The sequence below is a fragment of the Schistocerca piceifrons genome, chromosome 2, assembly GCF_021461385.2.
Source record: "Schistocerca piceifrons isolate TAMUIC-IGC-003096 chromosome 2, iqSchPice1.1, whole genome shotgun sequence".
Classification (NCBI taxonomy): Eukaryota; Metazoa; Arthropoda; class Insecta; order Orthoptera; family Acrididae; genus Schistocerca; species Schistocerca piceifrons.
The window spans coordinates 564951011-564976416 of NC_060139.1; the positions used below are offsets into that span (position 1 = coordinate 564951011).

The 25406-nt window shown below is 39.9% G+C and overlaps 2 protein-coding genes across 3 annotated transcripts in view; both read right to left on the reverse strand.

The window, feature by feature from the left end:
* LOC124774423 (phospholipid scramblase 1) overlaps positions 1–25406 on the reverse strand; it is a 161423-nt gene that overhangs the window by 96047 nt on the left and 39970 nt on the right. The gene's annotated exons all lie outside the window — the stretch shown is intronic.
* LOC124774449 lies at positions 108–9872 on the reverse strand. Its single transcript, XM_047249481.1, has 2 exons — positions 9307–9872; positions 108–208 (listed from the first exon to the last, which is right to left on the reverse strand). The coding sequence occupies exons 1-2, from the start codon at positions 9564–9566 to the stop codon at positions 133–135; spliced, it is 336 nt and encodes a 111-aa protein (XP_047105437.1). The 5' UTR covers positions 9567–9872; the 3' UTR covers positions 108–132.

Below are 25406 nucleotides of genomic sequence, written 5' to 3' on the forward strand. Positions count from 1 at the left end.
AGTGAACTTCATTTGAAACATGGAATATGGAAAAAAGGTTTCACACAGCTGTCTTCATTTTCCAAGCAACAACAGAAAACAAATTATAAAAAAAGGGCAAATGAATACCTAGGAAACTAAAGTTTTGGTATTTTACATTGTTGCAAAAGCATCAAAAAGCAGGTTTGCTGAGTCTTCAAGTTGCTTTTGTTTCACAGCAGCTACTAACCTGAAAAAACAGACTTTTATTAAATAACAGCTAACATACAGTACAACTTTTATACTGTAATATATAGTTTATAAAAATAATGTTCATACTATTTTCTGTTTCATGTCAGTGAAAGCTCAACTTTCTGACATGTCCCACAAGTGAGTTTGTGCACTACAGGTGCATTTCTTCTTTATGTGATCAGGTGGGAATGACATTTTTCTTGTTTGGTTGAACTACATTAAGATATGATTTATATATGTCCAAATTTGCATTTAAATTTGAATAACTGATGGTAGGAGATCATAAATTTTAAACCTACTTTTCAAAAATGTCTACATTGTAAATGTTTCAACTTTATAAATTGAATAACAATAGATGTGAAATGTTCACATGGCACAAAAGTGATATAAATACATATGTAAATTGTAGTTGTTTACAAAGAAAATGTCTTTTTTTGCATGCTGCACATCAAATTTTTATTTTTATTTATGCACCCAGATGCGTTTTGCCTTTTTTACAAGGCATCTTCCTGAAATAGTACATGATTTGTCCATTTTTACACATAGGTTATGGTTTCATATCTAGGTTATAGATTTAAAAACAGTTCCTTAACGTTTTTTTATGAAATGGAAAGGTACTTACAGGTAAGGAATTAGAAGTTACCTGCAAGTACCTTTCCATTTCATAAAAAAACATTACAGAACTGTTTTTAAATCTATAGCCCAGATGTGAAGATGCCTTGTAAAAAAAGGCAAAACATGTCTGGATGCATAAAGAAAAATAAAAATTTTGATGTGCAGCATGTAAAAAAGGCATTTTCTTTTAAACAATGGCAATTTATATATAGCTGCTGCAAAAATGGCTACTGCAAGAAATATGTTAAATACAGATGTACTTTTTAATAGCCTTCAGAGGACACACAACACTACAACACTGAACAAACAGTGATGTGAAACAAAAACAGCTACACAAGAGTACAGGATTGTAGATTGTATTTTATTGGTCCTGTTGTCTACATAGCAGCTTATGCATAAGACATTGGACAAGTCAAGTTATAAATATACAGGCTGAAAGTCATTTCAAGGCATACATATTTAAGCTTACAATAATACACTTTACACGTTTTAGAGTTTCCCCAGAAGGTGACCCCATATCTAAGACGAGAATGAAAGTACGCATAATATGCATTCAATACTGTTTTCTCACTACAGCATGATTTTAATGAACAAAGAAGGTAACATGTTTTGCTCAGTTCTGCATTGAGATATTCAATATGCTTATTCCATCTGATGTTACTCTGCAGCCAAAGTCCTAAGAATTTGGTTTCAGTACTGTTACCAACTGGTTCATCATTGATAGAGACTAATGGGATAAACATGTTCTTGTTAGGAACATTGTGGAATTTTAGAGCAACGGGGTACGCCACATTTTATTTGTTTATAGTCAGATAAGTTATTATATACAGTTTTTAGTTCAATATTTGTGTGCTTGATGCACACTGCCTGCATACAATTAGTCAGGAAGGAACTGATCCACTTGTTGGACAGACCTCGAATACCATATCTTTCTAGCTTTGATTGCAGAATTTTATGGTCCACCATGTCAAAAGCTGTTGACAAGCCAATAAAGACTCCTATTGTTTCCTGTTTTTTGTCCATCAGGTTTAGGATGGAACTGATGCACTCATAGACAGCAGTTGTCATTGACCTCTTATTTCTGAATCCTTGTTGTTCATTACATAGGATGCTATTTTATTTATAAATTTCATAAGTTTCTCATACATAACTTTTTCCAGTACTTTAGAGATGCAAGAGGAAATTGTGATGGGTCTGTAGTTATTTACATTGTCTTTATCCCCTTTTTTATATTCAGGAATAACTTTTGATGTTTTCAACACATCAGGGAAAGTGCCTGCCTGAAGTGAGCAGTCGCATAAGTGTGTGAGTACTTCAATTAGGTTTGATGCGCTCTTCTTTAACATTGTTGCAGGTATACCATCAATACCTGCCGATTTGGAATTTTTTAGTCCTTTTATTGCTTTAGCTACTTCATCTTGTGAAACAGAACTTATGTACATTGATTCTCTACATGCACTTATTTTATATTCATTTGCCTGGGTGCTCCTAAAGTATAATTGAAGTTTCACTACTTGAGTGGGACTCTGGGACATGAGATCATAGGACCATGAAACTTTGTGGGAGCATTTGAACAAACAGGCAGAAAAGAAGTAACAAATAAACCATTGGAATAAAGAGATTTTAAATCCCACATGAAACAGTAACCTTTGTTAACTGTCCCACGTTCATGTACCATGTTACAAATGCTGCTCAGTGTGACAACCATCTGTATCCATGACAGCCTGGAGTTGCACTAGAGATACTGTTTCACAACTGTTTGCAGCACTTTCCGGATTGTGCACAGTGGAATATTCAGTTATCATGACACAGCTCGTGCACTGCTTCATGATGGTACTTTGCGTTTAGCATTTTCAGCCATGGCAACAGTAACTTGCTCAACAATTTGTGGTGCAATTGGCCGATGACCCCTCTCAGAAGCAATTCCCAGGTTGTCAGTTGATTCCTTTAATGCATCAATACTCATGAAGAGCATCAGTACTATTGCTGTTGTTTTGGAAAAAAAAAGTTTTACAAGTAAAGCCCTATTCACCTTGTCTAGGCCCACATTAACTGTCTGCAACTGTAATGCAAACTGATGCTTGCGTTTCTATTCTACATCAATGTACCAGTACCAGTGCTTAATGGCAAGTCATGACACTAACACTACTAACAATGCAAATCTTGCAGCCCACAGTATCATCATTATTCTTATAAAGTTGGGCACTGGTACAGTAAACATTTTTTCGTCAATACTGGCTCTAGTAGTGAAAGGTTAATTATAACCAACTTGTGCTATATGGTGTAGAGAATGTGAAATGTTTACTTTAAGAACAGTATTTTAAGAACATTAAGTAGGTGCTTTAAGAACAGTACGTAGTAAGGACAAGTGTTTGTGCACAAACTGAGAAGAAGTAATAGCAAGTGATCAGCTAATGAATCTGGAAAGCTTTGGAGCATAGATGGATTACACGATCACATATAACAGGTGTTTTGACAAATTTCAGAAAATATTAGCAAGAAAGCAACTGTTTTCCAACTGTAATTCAGAATTCAAGTAATTCCTAATATGCCACTGAAAGACACTCACAGAAATATGGAGATGTAGTGCTGAAAATCACATTTTCTAAGGTGGACTATGAAAAACAAAAGGAGTTTAATCAGAGAAAGAGATAGTTACATGAGGATAGCCCGCCTGGTTGGCCGTGCGGTCTAATGCATGGCTTTCTGGCACGAGTCCGCCCGGCGGACTTGTGTCGAGGTCCGGTGAACCGACCAGTCTGTGGATGGTTTTTAGGTGGTTTTCCATCTGCCTCTGCAAATACGGGCTGGTTCCCCTTATTCTGGCTCCATTACACTACGTCAGCGATTTCTGCACAAACGAGTTCTCCACGTACGCATACCCAACCATTACTCTACCACGCAAACATAGGGGTTACACTCGTCTGGTGTGAGACATTCCCTGGGGGGGGGGGGGGGGGGGGGGGGGGGGGGGGGAGGTGGGGGGGCTGCGGCTGGGACGGAGCCTCTCCATCATTTCTAGGTCCCCAGTTAACATACAATACAGTACAATACAAGTTTCAGATGTTCCAAAGTGAAGTAACCATGACTATACAAAAAGAATGATATGGTCAGTGCTGGTAAGTCTACTGAAAGGTAAGTGGAGCAGAGGTATATTGAGAAGAAAGCATCACCAAACTGATGTCATATTTCAAGAAGGAAAAAGCAGACTTCCAAAATATCAGCCCCAGCAATTGCTCCTGCATGAAAATTTGCGCTGTAACTATGATATTACACAGTAATGACCTTCGGAACACACAGCTTTGAAGTATGTCTGCACACAGGTTGTCACTTGCTTCCACCCCACTGCAGCTAATTAATGCCCGAGTGTGAAGTACTGTATGGTGGAGTGAGTAATAGTTCTGTGAAATACTGTTTGGACATTGATAACATGCTTTGTTCATTGTGAATAGTTTTACGTTGCAGTTCACAAATGCAATGTAAATGAATGAAGCGAATGAGTGTGTCATTAAAGTAGCATCATAGCGCTATTTAATTACCAACAGTGCTGTTTTGAGATTTTAATGCTCACACTGTTACCGTGCAGTACATTTGCAGGAGATACACAATTCTTCAATGACATTGGCATGATCCAATGATACATTGAAAATCTTTAGCTTCACTTTATTTCATAATAATACTACAGTTGACTTGGTTTATTCATTTTGACTGTGAGGTGTATATATCACTGCAGAATAAAGAGAATATTGTTAAAATAATATTGAATGTATATGTGCATGAGGTGGTTATATTATGTGCTCTCATATTACTTACTATTTTCTGTGTAGAATACTATGTTCTCAAGCAAGATTCCCAAACACAGTGGACAGACGTTTCCATCTCTCCCATACTCTTCCTTGCCTTCAACATGCCACAAGCAAGAGGGCTCTGACTGTCACTCCGTTGTAAAGTACTTCCCACTTGGGCATTAGGCTGCTGCAATGGGGCAGAGTGATTGACAAACAACCAGTGCATGTGGAGGTTAAAGGCTGCACTTTCAGAAGGCCATAACTGCATACTATCAGAATTATGGCCAAATTTTCACATTGAATCTATTGCTGGGACTGATGTCTTGCAAAAGCGCTTTTTCTCCTTACAATACAAGGTCAAGTTGGTGACATTCACTTTTGAGCCTATTAATCTGCTTAGGATTAGAAAAAACTCTATGCCAAGGAACCTTATCAACTACAGACTGACTCCACAAATAAATACCAAATTGATAAGGAAACCAAGCAACTAGATTTTTTTGAAAGTCTCTCCCACTGTTGTAGTATCACTCTAGTTTCCAGTTCTGACACTTTTCTGCTAATATAACATTTTCTTCAGCGTATATCATTTAGCATTTTCAGTCCAACAACACTATCAACAAGTAGCAGCCACAGCTCCACTGCTGAACAAAATAAGCTCTGGCAGTGGTAGTTGTGAAAATGAAGACAATGTTGTAACATAAGCAATGCCAATGATATACATCTCATAACTGCTATTTTGTTATTACATTATTGGGCAGTAGCCAGAGTGCAAATGATACTTTCACAAAGGTGTGTGTTTACAGTCACAGGCTAAGGAGAAGGGTTCTCACTTGCTGTTGTCCAAGACGGGATGTGACAGGCGGAGAGCTGATGATCCTCTCAGAGCCACCACTTCTTTGAATACCTTATATTATAATACAGTATTTAGTATTGTTGTGATCTTCAGTCTGATGACTGATGCAGTTTTCCACAATAGTCTAACCCTTGCAAGTCTCCTCATCTCTGCATAACTACTTCAACCTACATCCATTTGAATCTGCTAGGGCAAAGGTTGGAGGAAAGTAACAGCTTACTACCTCCAATAGGACCACACCTAGTAAAGCATTGTGGTGTTCAAACCGAACTTCAAGTTAAGGACTGCTTTACTTTTTTTACTACTCCCTCTACAAAGTTCCCTCAAAAATTCCCATTACCAAATTGATGATTTATTGATGACTCAGGGTAAAGCCTATCAACTCAATTTGATTCAGTAACCCCCCCCCCCCCTCCTTTTCTTAGTTACCTGATCTACCCAATTATGCTTCAGCATTCTTCTGTAGCACCACATCTCGAAAACATTCTCTTCTTGTCTCAACTGTTTATCGTTCATGCTTCACTTCCATACAAGGCTGCACTCCAGGCAACTACCTTCAGAAAATAGTTCCTAACACTTGATTTATATTTATTGTTGACAAATTTCTCATTTTCAGAAGCACTTTGTGGCTACTGCTAGTCTGCATTTTATAGCCTCTCTCCTTCTTCCACCTTCAATTATTTTGCCACTTTAGTAACAAAACTCATCTACAGCTTTCAGTATCTCATTCCCCAACCTAATTCCCGGAGCATTACCTGATATAATTCAACTACAGATCTGTAAAAAATACAGCATCTCATACCACACACAGAAGTGACAGAAGTTATCACACATAAAATAAAGGAAAGGCAACAACTCAGATCGATGCACAGAGCACAGAAACACATAACAGAAAACAGCATTCACAGTAGCTTTTGAGCACTAGCTCTGTTTCTAGCAGTATTACACACATCCACACATACAACAACATAGACACCCAAACGTACACTCCCATGATAACAGCAAGACTAATGTCGTGGCCACAGGAGTGTGTGTTTGGATGTTCGCGTGGATGTATGTAATACTGCTAGAAAACGAGCTTGTGCTCCAAAGCTAGTGTGAATGCTGTTTTCTGTTATGTTTTTCTGTACTCCACTCATCAATCCACTATAGATGAGGATTACCTTTCCCTTTTTTTACGTACTGCTCCATCAAGGTATTTCCATTATTGTTATAGAATTTGTCATATGATCAAACCAGGTAGAAGAATTTGTTAAAAGACATTTTGCTGTACACCATGAGGAATATGTGGTAAGAAAGAGATACTTGATAATACACACAAGTGTGCAGAAACAAGAGGTAGGATATCACTGCAGCATTACAGGATATTATTTACCATTATTCAAAGAATAAGTTGCCTTCCTCAATTACTAGAGAAAATATTGATTCAACTTTCAAATATGGGAAAGGTGTACTCTTATAAAATCGCAACATTGCAAAACTGTGACACAGTTAAATAAACGAAAGTTGAAACTACTTTCGAGACTTTAAGCAGTACCATACTCAAGTAAGAATTGGACAACCCCGAAATACAGCAACAATGGAAAACGACAAATCATCACTAATGTATATCTTGTATGCCCATATCAAATGGCAAGAGTGCTAAGAATAAAATCTTTATGACGTTAAAATTGATGTGGATCTTTATGGTATACAGGTTGTTGTGTGGGCATGTTATAGCGGTCAAATACTAAATGGCCAATATTCTTCATTGTATTAGGCACTATTGTCACAGTCTGACAATTCAATATTTTTACACTTAGCTCATGGTATACAGCAAGATGTCTTTTAACAAATACTTACAAGCCACAGACCACCCAGCATGTAAGGTAGAAGGAATTTTTTAACCAGTAAGAAATTTATATATGAAAATACAGAGATAAATATGAAAAACGGGTAAGACCAAAACAGTGACCAATAGCATGTGGTAGAAGATGAGCTTGGGGGAGATCATTTGGGTCCTGGAGTAATGTTGAAATAGGCGAGGCAATACTGATCTTACGACTTATCTTAGAAGATAGGTTAAAGAAAGACAAACCTATGTTTATAGCTTTTGTAGACTTAGAGAAAGCTTTTGACAATGTTGAGTGGAATACACTCTCTGAAATTCTGAAGTTAGCAGGGGTAAAACACAGGGTGCAAAAGGTTACATGCAATTTGCACAGAAACCAAGCAGCAGTTCTAAGAGTCAACGGGCATGAAATGGAAGCAGTGGTTGAGAAGGGAGTGAGACAGGGCTGTAGCCCATCTACAATGTTGTTCAATCTGTACATTGAGGAAGCAGTAAAGGGTCCCAAAGAAAAATGTGGAGAAGAAATTAAAGAACAGGGAGAAGAGATAAAAAAAAAACAAAAAACTGAGATTTGCCAAAGACACTGAAATACTGTCTAGGACAGTAAAGAACATGGAAGTGCAGCTGAATAGACTGGACAGCGCCTTGAAAGAAGGATATAAGATGACTGTCAACAACAGCAAAAGAAGGACAATGAAGAATAGTAAAATTAAATCAGGTGATGGGGGAATTGGATTGGGTAATGACACACTGAAAGTAATACATGAGTTTTGTTATTTGGGCAGTAAAATAAGTGACGATGCCCAAAATATGGAGGACATGAAATGTATACTGGCACTAGCTAGCAAAGCATCTCTGAAGAAGAGAAATTTGTTAATGCTGAATACAAATTTAAACAACAGGAAGTCTTTTCTGAAGGCACTTGTCTGGAGTGTAGCTTTGTACTAAGGTGAAACATGGACAATATGCAAATCAGACAATAAAAGAATGGAAGCTACAGAATAATGCTGAATATTAGATGGGTAGATCATGATACTAAAGGGTAGGTACTGAATAGAATTGGGGAAAAAAGAAATTTGTGGCATAACTTGACTAAAAGGGATTGGTTGATAGGACACATTCTGAAATATCAAGGCATCACCAATTTAGTACTGGGGCGAAGTGTGTTGGCAATGGGGAGGGGCAAAAATTGCAGAGGGTTACCAAGAGACAAGTAGACAAAGCAGGTTCAAATGGATGCGGGTTTCAGTATGTATTCAGAGTTGAAGAAGTGTGCACAGGATAGAGCAGTGTGGAGAGCTGCATGAAACCAATCTTTGGACTGAAAATGATGACAATGACAACAACAACAACAACAACTGCAGCAGCAGCATATGAAGAATGGTCTTACCTAAAGATGGCAAAGTGGGCAGACAAACGACAAAAATCACAAGATTTTCACATACAGAGAACAAAGAAAATAATTTATACGAAACACCTCTACGATGAAATGTGACCTTAGAAAAAATTAGGCCTGTATGGAATTCAAAAGACTCCATTTGATAACAGATGGAACAGCATAGAAAAAAAAAAATTGAAAGAGAAAAGAAATAATCAGAAATACAATGAAATGAAGAAACTATCATATAACACAGCAACAAACAGATTAAAGGATAGTTGTCAAGATTATCATGGTTATCATTAGATGAAAACAATAACTTGTTTATATATAGGGTAACATGGAAAAACTGGAAGGGAAGTTTGCAACTTGATGTTCTTTTAAAACAGCTGGATGTTTATTATCTGTAGTAATAATAGAGCATTAATGATGACCCAGTTGCATGCCCAAAAACTGATAAAACTCTTCTTTCATCAGGTAAATTTACATAAAACCATCAATACTTATAGTATATCATAATAAATACCTAACAAATGCATATACTAACAAAATAAACATTAATTCCAAATCATTAGCACAATTTCTATGTATTACTTCTTTGAACCTTATTATCTTTTTAATAAATGCTGACCTTTTTTCTTCGTCTGTTAGGAATTTAAAATATGCTACGTCAGTTGCTGTTCCCAGCAACACATCATCTGGAACACTTCTTGAAAATTCAGATAAATATTTCCAAATTCTTCTAAGAACACATTTCTTAACGTTATTTATCTGTTTACACTTGTTCTGTAAACTGTTAGCAATGTGTTTCACACTTCGTGCTTTCCAAGCAACTCTGTAATCTCTGCAATTTTTCTCTGATTCAAAAGGATGCTTTTCCTCAGTAAACATTCTGACATTCACTTAATGATTAAAAATATTTTGATATTATTGAGAAGTTTCAAATGATCATGTGCCATGCAACATTAAAGATAATAAATTCTTAAACTTTTTGGTGACAAATAGCTGGCTATCTATGCAGAATTTTAATTGCATCTGGTGTGGTACACATTATCATGAATTATGAGTCACTGAGCCTATTAGTGTAAATTTAAAGTAATTATTATATAAAAAATTTTATGCTTATCTTGTGACACAAGGGACACCCAATATGCAACTTCATTCACTGATCACAACATATAATACTCAGTGTCACATCCTCACGTTCTTACGTGTGGCATTAATTTCCTGCTTGTCTACTTCTTATCTGCAACCTTTGTACATCCTTATCACTACAGGACAATAGTAAATATCCCCCAACAAGGGTAAACAGTGAAGCTTACAAAGACACATTTCCCAAGTATTCAGAAATACATCAGTAACAGAGAGAGAGCACTATCAACAAAATTTGTATGACTTTAATATAAATACAAAGCTAACATGGAAAGATATCTAGAAGCACATGGTGGTAACTGCTACTACAGAGAACCAACAGCTGTGATGGAGCAATTGGCAATGTAAGTGGCCATTGCGACATCTATTATTAGACTGATGGGAGGAACAGCCACTTAAAGAGGTGCAGCAGGCAACACACATCCTGCTCAACTGTATACCTCCAGTCTCCATGCAACTTTTAAGGGAGAAATTATATTATGGGATTGTATCACATATTACATGTAATGCATACAAGTTATGATTTAAATACTTTGGAGAATAAAGTAATTCAGTTCATACACAAGAAAGTGTAGAGATAATGTTACTAATGTGTCAATTATGGAATACAGTTTACACATAACATGTTAAATTTTCTCTCTCTTAAATTATGTTAATAAAAAATATACACAGTGTAGTGCTACAATCAGCATCAGCAAATGACGGATTTTAAGTGTTAGTGCAAAGATTTAAGGAGAAATCGGTGTGGTGTCTATCTGAAATGTTTGCAAAGCTTAAAATTAAATAATGTAAGTAGAATTTTTACAGTGCTTTTGTTTTGATAGAAAGATACCATGAATTTCCATCTATTATTTTGAGTTATGTTCTGTGAGCATTTATGCAGACTTTAAACAATGTTTGCATCATAGCAACTTAGCATGGTAAATGATAATTTTTGAACTGACATAATATGTGCCCTATGAAAGAAGTGCCTGGTCATGTTAAATCTGAACAAAGAATAGTGATTTATCCATCTCATAACACACACTTATAAATCATCAGATAACAGTGCAAAACATGTCAAAAATAAGTAATGCAATAAACTTTTATACAATTGCAATTTATGAGATGGAAGTGTATTCTGAGTTAATATTTGTTCCTGAGAATAAAATTATATTTCATAACAGTGTTAATGATCAATGACATCCTGCTTCAATTATCAGATCATCCTTCACGAACACTTCCATTGCATAGAAACATTTCTGTATCAGAGGATCATGTAGCTTCTTTTTTATGTTCTGAATGTTTTTATCTTTTAGTCTACTGAAGATTTACATTTTCCTACACTAGGGAGTCTGACCATATAAATTTAACTATTGGACAGGAAGTATAAGATTATCTTTATTCCTTGCACTACCTGATTGATCTAAATGATCTGAATAATTCTGGTTTCCCATTTAAAAATAATAATCTCGCATAGATATATAGGGATGGGACTATTAAATGTTCCTGGGTTTTAAATAACAAATGAGATAACTCTGATCAGGCACAGATTCTATGACCTTTAATAATAAAAACAACAATAGGCTTTTCACATGAAAAATAATGCACAAAAAAGGAAATGATTGTTTTGACTATACTCTTGCAAGAGAAGTTTTAAAGCTAACATTTGTAAATTTTGTGTAAATGCTTATGTCTTTTGATTAAGAGAATTTAGTTTCGTTAGTGGTTTAACTGTATGGCAGTAGAACTGTTTTTAAGCACTGACTTGCTTGCTACCACCACCATCGCCACAGTGATCAAATGATAAACAAATAAATACATTTACAGCAAATCTCATTAATCTTGTTGTGAAAGCCTGCTAAATTTTTATATTTAATTAAAAATGCAATGAAGAAATTGAAGAAATGTATGATGAGATAAAAGAAATTATTCAGATAGTGAAGGGAGACGAAAATTTAATAGTCATGGGTGACTGGAATTCGAGTGTAGGAAAAGGGAGAGAAGGAAACGTAGTAGGTGAATATGGATTGGGGCTAAGAAATGAAAGAGGAAGCCGTCTGGTAGAATTTTGCACAGAGCACAACTTAATCATAGCTAACACTTGGTTTAAGATCATGATAGAAGGTTGTATACATGGAAGAACCCTAGAGATACTAAAAGGTATCAGATAGATTATATAATGGTAAGTCAGAGATTTAGGAACCAGGTTTTAAACTGTAAGACACTTCCAGGGGCAGATGTGGACTCTGACCACAATCTATTGGTTATGACCTGTAGATTAAAACTGAAGAAACTGCAAAAAGGTGGGAATTTAAGGAGATGGGACCTGGATAAACTGAAAGAACCAGAGGTTGTACAGAGTTTCAGGGAGAGCATAAGGGAACAATTGACAGGAATGGGGGAAAGAAATACAGTAGAAGAAGAATGGGTAGCTTTGAGGGATGAAGTAGTGAAGGCAGCAGAGGATCAAGTAGGTAAAAAGATGACGGCTAGTAGAAATCCTTGGAACAGAAGAAATATTGAATTTAATTGATGAAAGGAGAAAATATAAAAATGCAGTAAATGAAGCAGGCAAAAAACAATACAAACGTCTCAAAAATGAGATCGATAGGAAGTGCAAAATGGCTAAGCAGGGATGGCTAGAGGACAAATGTAAGGATGTAGAGGTTTATCTCACTAGGGGTAAGATAGATACTGCCTACAGGAAAATTAAAGAGACCTTTGGAGATAAGAGAACCACTTGTATGAACATCAAGAGCTCAGATGGAAACCCAGTTCTAAGCAAAGAAGGGAAAGCAGAAAGGTGGAAGGAGTATATAGAGGATCTATACAAGGGCGATGTACTTGAGGACAATATTATGGAAATGGAAGAGGATGTAGGTGAAGATGAAATGGGAGATATGATACTGCGTGAAGAGATCGACAGAGCACTGAAAGACCTAAGTCAAAACAAGGCCCCAGGTGTAGACAACATTCCATTAGAACTACTGACAGCCTTGGGAGAGCCAGTCCTGACAAAACTCTACCATCTGGTGAGCAAGATGTATGAAACAGGCGAAATACCCTCAGACTTCAAGAAGAATATAATAATTCCAATCCCAAAGAAAGCAGGTGTTGACAGATGTGAAAATTACCGAACAATCAGCTTAATAAGCCACAGCTACAAAATACTAACACAAATTCTTTACAGACGAATGGAAAAACTAGTAGACGCCGACCTCGGGGAAGATCAGTTTGGATTCCGTAGAAATACTGGAACACGTGAGGCAATACTGACCTTACGACTTATCTTAGAAGAAAGATTAAGGAAAGGCAAACCTATGTTTCTAGCATTTGTAGACTTAGAGAAAGCTTTTGACAATGTTGACTGGAATACTCTCTTTCAAATTCTAAAGGTGGCAGGGGTGAAATACAGGAAGCAAAAGGCTATTTACAATTTGTACAGAAAGCAGATGGCAGTTATAAGAGTTGAGGGACATGAAAGGGAAGCAGTGGTTGGGAAGGGTGTAAGACAGGGTTTTAGCCTCTCCCCGATGTTATTCAATCTGTATATTGAGCAAGCAGTAAAGGAAACAAAAGACTGGCAATGGCAAGGAAAGCGTTTCTGCAGAAGAGAAATTTGTTAACAGCGAGTATAGATTTAAGTGTCAGGCAGTCATTTCTGAAAGTATTTGTATGGTGTGTAGCCATGTATGGAAGTGAAATATGGACGGTAAATAGTTTGGACAAGGAGAGAATAGAAGCTTTCGAAATGTGGTGCTACAGAAGAATGCTGAAGATTAGATGGGTAGATCACATAACTAATGAGGAAGTATTGAATAGGATTGGAGAGAAGAGGAGTTTGTGGCACAACTTGACCAGAAGAAGGGATCGGTTGGTAGGACATGTTCTGAGGCATCAAGGGATCACCAATTTAGTATTGGAGGGCAGCGTGGAGGGTAAAAATCGTAGGGGGAGACCAAGAGATGAATACACTAAGCAGATTCAGAAGGATGTAGGTTGCAGTAGGTAATGGGAGATGAAGAAGCTTGCACGGGATAGAGTAACATGGAGAGCTGCATCAAACCAGTCTCAGGACTGAAGACCACAACAACAACAACAACATGCAACTTAAAAATTATCTTGATTAAGAGTTAGCTGACAATCTTTCAAACAGGCTGAATGTTGAATTTTTATGGAATAACATAGCTTGGATATAATCACATCATGTCTGTCATCCTCAAAACATTATGGGTACTTGACAATTTATTAATATGTAACCTAAACTGTAACGATGCACCCTACTTCCACAGAGCAAGCCTGTCATTTTTTCACAACAGTATCACATTTGTCAAAACACTCCTCTATCTGTTTGCAAGTGTATGTTACACTCCTCAACAAATAGAGGATGTTTTGTGCAGTGAATATGCATGAACTGCTAACTGCAGAAAAGGAACACGTCCACTTCCACAAATTTTAGAGGAGAAACAAAAGACTGCTTTATACAAAAGCTTGGAAGCAAAATTATTCTATATTTTTTCTAAAAATATGCAGTTGTTCTGTGCTTTACATAATGTGATTTTTATTCACCTTTTAAAATTTGTTTTTGCAACTGGACATGTTCCCTTTTTACAGTAAACAACGTGGAATATAAATGAAAAGCCTTACATTTTTAGGGTACAAATTTAATTTATGTATTTTACTCAAATTAAATTTTATACATTATTACATCAAAATAAGTTCATGAACTTATACATTTGTTTCAGTTTCATCTCTCCTTGTTGTCAGATATGTCAAAATTTCATTCCAAAATTGCATCTTTCTTTATTACTAAATGAACACACCGCCATTTGACTGTATTGTTGTTTATTTAATTATGACCTCAGTTTCAGCTTTTTATGCCATTTTCAAGTGATTGCGTTTATGACATTAACATATATTGCAGGACATAAACTCAATCCTTGAAAATGACACAAAAGGCCAAAACCTAGGTCTTAGTTAAATAAACAACAATACAGTCAAATGGCAGTTAGTGCATTTAAAAATTATTGTATGACTGTTGCTCAGCAACATCAAAAACTGTTTGCATATTTTTTCTGGGCCCTAAATTAAACTTTTTAAAATATCATCCATTTTATGGTATTTATGGGTAGTTCAGCTTTGTAGGCAGTTTCCTTGAGAAGTTCAAGACTCATCGGAGTATTCCTTAAATAAAAGCTATCATCTTGCATGCCACTGATGGTTTATCTTACACTGAGTTACCTGTGGCTTATCTTTGCTGAAACTAAATGATACTTTGATGGGGCTAAAGAAATATTTTGCTGCTTTGGAACACCTTTTCCACTAAGGCAAGCATTTTTTCCCAGAATTTCGGCCACTAAATACAGTAATCTGTAAAGAACTAAATTTGTCTTCCTTCTGTGATGTCTATCACCTCACTAACAATATAATATCATTCCCGATTTCTCAGTTTTCCCTTTCTGCAGCAAGCAGTGAATTATACCTGTTGCTAGAGACACTTCAATGACTGTGGCCAAGTTCTGTATATGCAGTAAACTATGTGCCTACCCAACTGGACTTCTTTGATGCAATAAAAAAAAGGAATTTTGAAAATTTTGGACATCTTTCCTTTCTGTAGCTAATGAAGAAGATAAGAACTGCTTGGCTTTTGGACACAGTCCTCCACTAACAAAGATAATAAACCAAAAAAAACTCAAGCTACACATTTCTCTAAAAAAATCTGAACACTGATTGAGGAAGGATGGTGAAGGAAACTGAGTGTGCCCTTACAAAACAACCATCCCATCACTCACCTTGAGTGAGTTATAGGGAGATCAAGGAAAATGAATCTGGCTGGCATCACAACATGTAACTAATTACCTACCTATCTATTTTGGTGTGGGCAGTTATTTTTTAGTGCAAATATTCCCTTATAGTCTGAACATTTTTCTTGCCTGAATTACACGATTCTATGAAACTTCCTGGCAGATTAAGACTGTGTGCCAGACTGAGACTTGAACTTGGGACCATCGCCTACCTCGGGCAAGAGCTCTACCCACTGGAGAGTGAAAATTTCGTTCTGGATACATGATTCTAGCTCCGAAGTGTGACATATGTCTGTCCTGTTTACTGAAAATACAGCCTTTCCTGCCAATTTTTCAATCCTTCCTTCCATTTTTTTTTTTTTTTTACCTGCTCACATTATGGCTTTCATGCCAAATCACAGATCAGGCCAAAGTTTTCCACATACAAAGATTTTTCAATACCATTTAATTAATTAATGACAGTTACTAATGTGATGCATACTCTTTGGAGTGCACAAATGGTGTACTATAAATGTTCCTTTCATGAGTTGTTCTTACAAGGGGAGGCCACAATGTTGGGAACACAGATTTACTTCAAACTTTGTACACCTTTAGTAGTCCATTAAAGCAACAAAACGTGCAAGTACCAAGGTGCACTACTGTGGCAATTCCGAGAAATTTGCAAGAGAAGTTTTATGTGTCTATAATGTGTCTTCTGTATCTGTGCACAGGTGTCTGGCAACAAAGTTCATGTTTGTCACGTGGTTAGTGTTTGGGCTTCGTAAGACGAATGCATATGAGGCGATGGTTCGACCCTCACTAAAACTTGTTAGTTTATTATTTTTTTTTCATCACTGGTCATATTATTTAAATTATATGACATTTGAGAAGTAATATAATGAAAAAAAGACCCTTGTGTATTTGCATGAAGTTTTAATTGATGTTTTCCATGTGTGTGTGACAAATAACATCCTATAACTTGGGATGTCGACAGCACATTTGATGAGCAACTGCCCATCACCCTTGCGGTTGGGCACATTGATACTTATTATATAAATGATTGTGAATAACATTATTTGCATCATTATTTATCTAGCTTTGACTTGGAATTTCCAAGCCTGTCCATTGTTCTTGAAAATTTAATTACATTTAGTAAATACTCAAATAACATATGAAATTCATTAGAACTCCATGAAAATACATGTGGTTTCTTTTCATTATATTACCTCTCAAATGTGATATAAATTAAATGATGTAACCAGTGATGAAAAAAATAAGTGTTGGTGGGATTCAAACTGTCACCTTGTCCATGAACTTCTTGCAACACATTAATGTTAACCGTTTAACCACCACCACTTCTTACATCTGGAATCTTCGCACAAGCACATCAGTTACATAATACACCCATAAAACTACTCTTGTGATTTTCTCAGAATGGCCATAGTAGTGTATCTTACTACTTGCACATTATGTTGTTGTAACAGCCCACTAAAGGTGTACAAAGTCTGAAGTAAATCTGTGATCCCAACATTGTGACCTGCCCTTGTTAGTTTCTTTCTGTTCAATGAAGTCGAGACAGCATAAATGTGAATGCTGTAATAGTGAAAATATGATTTAAAACAGTTTAAGGTACATTTAAGACAGAAACAACTCTAATAATACCAGCATTAGTGAAATATTTAATGATATGTGGAATAACACTGGTAGCTAATAAGTAACACTAATATTCACAACAATAATACAGAACCTTCAGTAAAAACTAATGTAAACACGAGGAAAGGTACAAAATTAAGATGGTCAAGGTATTAGCAAGTTCTAATGTTTCAGTTACTGGCTTTGGTTTATGAGAGAGATCTGGTGGAAAATGCAGATAGTCACTTGTAATTGGATAAAGGTTGCATTTAAAATAAAGATGAAATATTATTATTGTTTAGGACATGAATCATTAGCTGCCTTTTAAAGAAGAAGATATGAGTGAGTTCTCTGGTATTGTAATGAAGATCCTGCTGTGAACGGTGACTTACAAAAAGGCAACTGTATGATGTAGAGCGGCAGAAGGGATATTGCCCTGATGCAGATAAGTGCTTTTGCTGTGCTGTTTTGATAAGCACATTTAGGTGAGGCAGAAAAGACTGTACAAATATCAAACAGTAAATTAGACAGAGCATGTGGAAATCTCTGCACTTTGCAGCACATGATCTAAATAACGGTGTGTAAGAAAATGGAATATAATTCAAAATCATAAATGCTATAAATATACCACACAAAGGAATTCCCACCAGCTGCGAGCAATGTGAAAAAGTCCTTGCAGAACAATATTGCTGTAATCAATGACTGGAAGTACAAATTTCTTTTTTTTTGGTCCAAAGAGAAGGGCTTTTCAAATTCTCATGTGTGTGGATAGACGATGTCTTCCTACATGTTGTAGCTGTTTCTATCAAAGTTTAGATTTTAATCTAACAGACCCTTTACTGGAAAAAGAGCAAGAGATTGAAGTGAAATACGATCGCCTTCAATTCAACACAGAGCAGGTGTAGAGTGGCAGACAGGAACACTGAAAGTAGAGTGCTGGATATCAGTTGGCTATTGAACAAAGTCCTCCTTCAGATGTAGAAACATACATTCATATACAGAGAACTCACACACACATGACCAGTGTCACAATCTACCCCTTAAAACTGGTCCAAACCTTACAACCCCACCTCACACCAGTAGAGCTTTAATGCCAACACAATGCTGTAGCGAGAAGGAGTGCGGAGAGTGTGTGTGTGTGTGTGTGTGTGTGTGTGTGTGAGCAGGTACACAAGTGTGTTGGCACTGTTACCTCTGAAGAAGAATTTGCCTAGAAGTTCAGCAATGTTCTCAATTCTGTTTATGTGCCTACTGATGGATCAGGACTGCCTGTAAGCTAGAGAACAGACTGAAATAATTGTGTGGGCAGCAAACGTAGAGACATGTACCAAAAGTGACAGGGTGGCTAGTCTTTAAAATCAGAGTTGCTGTGGTTGGCAAAGGAGAGATGACATTTTAAAAAGACTAGTCAGAAATGTCTCCCGGCATTCACAATCAAAGGATACACAGTAAAATAGAACAAGATGAAAACCAATATCACTTTAATGCTGTCACGTTATGCTTGTACTGATTCAGATCTTTGATGCTACCATAAGTCTTTGAATGGTTTACTTTCCCCAAATAGTACTATTTCTTTTTTTATAGTTTAAGTAATGCCATATTGTGAAACTTTATGTGTGTCTACGAACATGCTGGCACCTGGTCAGCAGATTGTTTCATCTTTACTTAGCTAAACTCTTCTATTTGTTCATTACAAACAAATATAATTTACGTATGTGTACATTCTCAGAAATTTGTGATGTATACTTCAACGTCTGAAACAATTAGAACTCTGTTAAAAGTTAATAATGTCGCGGGAAAGAATAAAGAGAGACCAGGAACATGTTTCACTTATTCATTGATGTTGATAAGATAACTGTAGTGAGTATTGTAGACATGACGACACTTATCAAATTTTCATAAGCTGCTATGATTACTACTTGATGCATCTGAATGAATGACAGTGAAGCTGCTAGCTATCTGGTTCAATTTGCCCAAGTGTTGGCCACGGAAATCAGTGGACAAGGGTTCATTCATTCTGCACAGCAGAGTAGGATACATACAATGGTGGCACTACTGAGAGCAGACAAAATTACAGGATGAGCAAAGTATTTGAGTATACTGTTCATTGTGCACTTTTGTTAAAATTGCTCAACAGGAGACTTGTGTTAGTGATTTTTTTAACCTGATGACATCATCAGTTACAACCATCATTACCGCAGCATTGAATAATGGAATAAAGATTTATAGTTACCTTAACTGTTACATTAAGTTTATGGTCATGGAAGGATCTAGCATCTTACAGGAGAACATTTGCTCAACAAATGCATCACAGGAATTTGAGAGGCTTATTATGGCTATACTAAGCTACGTTAAACAATTTCTGGAGCATTCCTGGAAACTTTAATGCTAAAAAAGGCACAAAAAATCTGTGGAACATGCAAATACAATTACTGACCACTTGCATCCCCTACTTTCTGCTATTTTCCTCACCAATTATGGTATTCCCAGCAGACCAACTTTCCACATAAAATGCCTACAATCATACTGAAATCATTTGAGAAGCATATTGAAGAATTCTGGCTGATGTCCTCTCCCAGACATTAGTCTTATCAAACTAACCTCAGATGTAATTGAATGCAATTCCAGAACTTATATACAATCTACTGATATCCTTGTGGTGTTACACAGAAGTCTTGTGCAATTTACTTCTGGCTGCAAACCATAACAACATACAGCATTTTTGTGCTGCGTATGCACCAACATACTTTTAGGGGAGTGTTCTTAAAAGTTCTGGCTGATTAGCATAAATTCTTTTATTCACAATGACTTGAGAATTGTATGGCGCACATCGGCACGGCGCGTCACGGACGGTAGTTGCCGCAAGTAGAGTCCCGTCCACCAGAGGGCACGTGAGAATTCGGACGCAACCTCTGCTGGTGTAACAACAACAACATCAACAACTCAGGCAGCACGGGCCGTGCCCAGTCAGTTAACATTGGGCATGCATAGGACACAGTCCCGGTCTACGCTAAGTGAAGTGCGACGTAAACGTGAACAGTGTTACTACACAATTGGTGATGAGTAGGGTCGTTCTTTCGCGTGTTGCGTCGTTGTTCAGGTTTCGCAGCTTCTCCACGGCATGGAGGATTTAGTGCGGGTTTTGGTTGAGTAGCAGACGGAGCTCATGGCCACCATGAAACAAGTGCTTCTGGCGTTGCTCTCCACGCAGTCTGCTCCAGTGCCGTTCCCTCCTCCCTTTCCCCCGTATGACGAGACGGCGGAGGATTGGGACGCATATGAATATCGCCTTCGGCAGCATTTCCTGGCGTTTCATGTTTCTGATGCGGAGGTATGTCGTGCTCTCTTCTTGTCTTGGATATCTCCCTTGCTGTATCACGTTTTGCGGCAGCTAGCGCCGTTGCAGGAACCCTCGTCCTTGTCTTTTGACGCATTATGTTCATTGCTGTCTTCATATTATCACCGCCGCACGCATGCTGTGGCGGCTAGGGTCGAGTTCTATCAATGCAAGAAACAGCCCCATCAGTCTTAGCGGGCGTGGGCCGCTACCCTGCACGGTCTTAGACGCAAGTGTCATTTTGTCACGGAGCAGTCGCGAGAGTCGTATGCCCACGTTATGGTACGCGACGTCATTGTTCGTTCGGCCCCTGATAGGGAGGTCCGGCAACGGGCCCTGCAGTTAGAAGACCCTTCCCTTGAGGAAGTCCTATCCATTGCTCAATCATATGAAGTCTCTCACGCCGCAGGTCAACAGCTGGAAGCGAGGTGCGACGTCGCGGCGTTTGAGGGCAGCGCGGGCGCGTCCACTGTGTCCGGGGTGGACGATGTGCGAGCGGTACAATCCGGCCGTTACGGCCGCTCCCGCACGGGGCGTAAACAGAATTCCGGCCACCGGCCCCCGTTGCCGTCCTGTGCATCGTGCTATATACATCATGATTGGTCAGACTGCCCCCAGCGTTGGGCCGCTTGTCGCAAATGTAATAAAAAAGATCACATTGCTAAAGTTTGCCGCTCAGCCTCAAAAGACTCGAAGGAAGCAGGTACAAAGGACATGGACGTTGACATTCAGGAAGTTTCATCGGGCCAGGCTCCTGATGCATTGGCACGCAAACTCTTTATCGAGGTGTTGGTTCTGTCACGCCGGTTACAACTGCAAGTTGATACGGGCGCGGCAGTTTCGTTGTTGAATGCACAAACTTATTCCGACCTTGGATCGCCCCTGTTGGTGCCAGTTTACCGGCGTCTACGTGGTTATGGTAAACAGTTCATTCCCCTACTGGGTCAATTCACTACCGACGTGACTTACAAATCAGTCACTCGGCCTCTTACTTTTATTGTTGTCAGTGATGCGAGCTCCGCTAACCTTTTTGGCCTGGATGCCTTTCAAGCTTTCAGTTTTTCTATCGCTGACACCATACAGTTGGTCTCCGAAGACGTTCCATATCAATCTTTGGAATCTTTGATCTCAGACTTTCCCGATATCTTTGAGGAGGGCCTGGAGCGTGTTTCAGATTTTGAAGCTCACTTAATGTTGAAGGCGTCGGCTCGCCCGCGTTTTCTACGCGCGAGGCAGATCCCCTTGGCTCTCCGCCCTCAGGTAAAGGAAGAGCTAGACCGGCTGACAGCCCTAGGGGTCGTTCTTCCCATTTCTTCTAGTGAGTGGGCTTCACCCCTCGTTATTGTAAGGAAGCCCTCGGGAAAATTACGTCTTTGTGGCGATTTCAAGGCCACCATTAATTCCCAATTGGTGGTGGACACCTATCCTTTGCCTCTTGCTGATGAATTGTTCTCCGCTGTGGCGGGAGGCCAATATTTTTCGAAAATCGATCTTTCGGAGGCTTATCATCAGATACCACTTGATGAGGACTCCAAACGGCTGGTGGTCGTCAACACCCCGTTTGGCCTTTACCAATATCAGCGGTTGGCCTTCGGAATATCCAGTGCCCCGGCGATATTCCAGCATTATCTTGAGCACATCACGTCGACAATCCCTCATTGTATTAATTACCTGGATGACATAATTGTCACAGGCCGCAGCACGAAGGAACACTTGCACAACCTTCACAACCTCTTTCTCAAATTCAGGTCTGTGGGCTTGCGTTGCAACCTGCATAAGTCAAACTTCTTCCAACCGTCCATTGAGTATGTGGGCTACACCATCTCTCGGCACGGCGTCCAGCCACTAGAAAGTTTGCTCCAAGGTATCGTCAACCTTCCTCGGCCTGCTTCGCTGAAAGAGTTACAAGCTTTTTTAGGCAAGATAGCCTATTACCACCGGTTCATTCCCAGGGCTTCCACCGTAGCCCGCCCCCTGTACTGCCTTCTGCGCAAGAGTGTTCCTTTTGATTGGTCGCCTGCATGCGAGCGAGCATTCACCTCGTTGAAGGGCCTCCTCACTTCAGCGCCTTGTTTGGCTACTTTTGACCCCCATAAGCTGTTGGTCCTGGCTACCGATGCTTCGTAGCATGGGGTGGGGGCGGTCCTGGCCCATCGCAATGCAGATGGTTCCAAGCAACCACTAGCGTTTGCATCTATAACTCTTAGTCCCGCACAGGCCCATTACTCCCAGGTGGAAAAAGAGGCTTTGGCCATTGTTTACGCTGTTACCAAGTTTCACCCTTTCTTGTATGGCACAAAGTTTCAGTTAATCACTGACCATAAGCCGTTAATATCATTATTTGACCCTGACTCTCAGATTCCGGATAGGGCGGCCCACAGACTACAGTGCTGGGCCTTGTTCCTCTCTAAGTACCATTATGACATTCATTTTCGCCCTACCAGACAGTATGCCAACGCCGATGCTCTTTCCCGTCTTCCTGTGGGCCCGGATCCTACGTTCGATCGAGAGGAGATTGTGTGTTTTCATTTGGATGTGGCGTCCCACCAAGCGGTTGACGGCTTCCCGATCACTAGTTCTCGAGTCGCCAGGGAAACGGCAGCTGACCCGGTTCTCCAGCAGGTAGTTTGCCTCATTCAGCAGGGGTGGTCATCCCGCCCTCCAGGCTGGGCCTCAGACCCTCTTCGTAATTATTTTATTCTACGAGACCGACTCTCGGTCTTGGACGGAGTTCTCCTTCTGGCTACCGATGATACAGCTCCTTGCGTGGTTGTTCCTGCAAGTTTACAAAGGGAGGTCCTCACGTTATTACATGTGGGGCACTGGGGTGTTTCCCGTGCTAAAACCTTGGCTCGCAGACATGTGTACTGGCCCGGTATTGACAGAGAAATTGAGCACTTGGTGGCCGCCTGTTCCCAGTGTGCGAGCCAACAGGCATCTCCCAGGGCAGCATTCTCTTCATGGCCACCGGCAACCCACGCATGGGAACGTGTTCACATCGATTTTGCGGGCCCGTTTCTCAATGGCTTTTGGCTCATTGTGATTGATGCTTATTTCTGATTCCCATATGTGGTTCGCTGCTCCTCAACCACTTCAGAAGTTGCAATCCAGGCACTAGCAAAAATCTTTTCTGTGGAAGGTCTGCCAATCACCCTGGTCTCGGACAATGGACCGCAGTTTATTTCGCAGACCTTCCAGGATTGTTGTAGGTGCTTCGGTATTCGGCACGTTTGCTCTCCCCCCTTCCATCCACAATCGAATGGGGAAGCCGAGCGCATGGTGCGCACATTTAAGACGCAGATGAAAAAGTATGTGCACGACTTTCCTGTGGAGGAGGCATTGACGTTTTTCCTGACGGCATACTGGACCACACCAATGGGAGACCGCAGCCCCGCAGAGTTCCTCAATGGATGCCAACCTAGGACTCTGCTGCACCTCCTCCGGCCTGGTCCTCGCCAGTCTTCGCAAAACGGAGTACCTGGCTTTCCACTGGGTATGTCGGTCTGGGCACATGGGTTTGGTCGCAATCCACGTTGGATACCAGCGGTGGTTCTGCGCCGAAATGGCCGCCGGCTCTATACCTTGCAGGCGGGGGACCGGGTGGTACGTCGTCACCAAAATCAGCTATGTCCACGTTTGGGCACCCACCCTCCGACCTCTCGGACACCGGCTTCCCCATTGCCGGCACCCGTGTTGGTTTCCCAGGGGGACGTTACCCGCCTCTCCCCGCTGTGACTCTGCCGCCCTGTGATGGTTCTCAGACTTGGCAGCCTCCAGTAGCTCCAGCACCGGTATCGCCATCGTGCACGATGCCCCAGCGAGAGCCGGTCCCCCTCGCAGGCCCGGTTTCTCAGGAGGCTGGTTCACCTGTAGTCGTCCCTTCCCCATCGTCCCCGCCACTGGGTCTTGCTCCTCCCGAGGTGGAACAGGATCCGGAGTTCGACAGCTTGTCGCCCGTTCTGTCCCAGGCTCTGGTGGTGGGATGGCGGGAGCCTCTTCGTGTGGGTCACTTCCAACCGTATTCGAAGGTTCCGGCTCGAGGGTTGGCAGATCCCCTCGACTCCGGCCTTCCAATGGATGTGGAGGTCATTGCTCCTGCCCGACGCTCCACCTTCCAACACAGTGGCTTCACCCCCCGAAGGAGGAGGAGTGCAATAGCCACCGGAAAGATCGTGGGAGGCGCACATCGGCGCGGCGCGTCACGGACGGTAGTTGCCACAAGTAGAGTCCTGTCCACCAGAGGGCACGCGAGAATTCGGACGCGACCTCTGCTGGCATAACAACAACAACAACAACAACTCAGGCAGCACGGGCCATGCCCAGTCAGTTAACATCGGGCATGCATAGGACACAGTCCCGGTCTACACTAAGTGAAGTGCGACGTAAATGTGAACAGTGTTACTACAAATACGTCATAGAGAAGCAGAGGTTCTGAACTAAAGATTAAATGTCCTTCGCCATAATGCTATGATGGATAAAAAGTAAAACGCAGTCGACAGCCTATGCATCATTCGCTAAAATAGCTGAGTGGTTAAAAAAATGGCATTCCACCAGGAAATGGCAAACTGTCAAAGGTTAAGGGTAATTAACACAAAGTGGTGGGGGAACACGACTTAACAAATGGCAATGGTTAGAAAGACAGTGCCTAATACGTAACCTAGCTAAACAAACCCCTATGAAGTGCATAGCAAGGGGTATGTCCTTCTGTACCAGTTATTAGGGTTCTTCACATTCCAATAATGATGGCATGCAGTGAGAATGATTGTTTAATTGTCTCTGTGAATGCTGTAATTAATCTAATCTTGTCCTCATAATCTCCATGTGAGTGTTACATAGGGGGTTGTA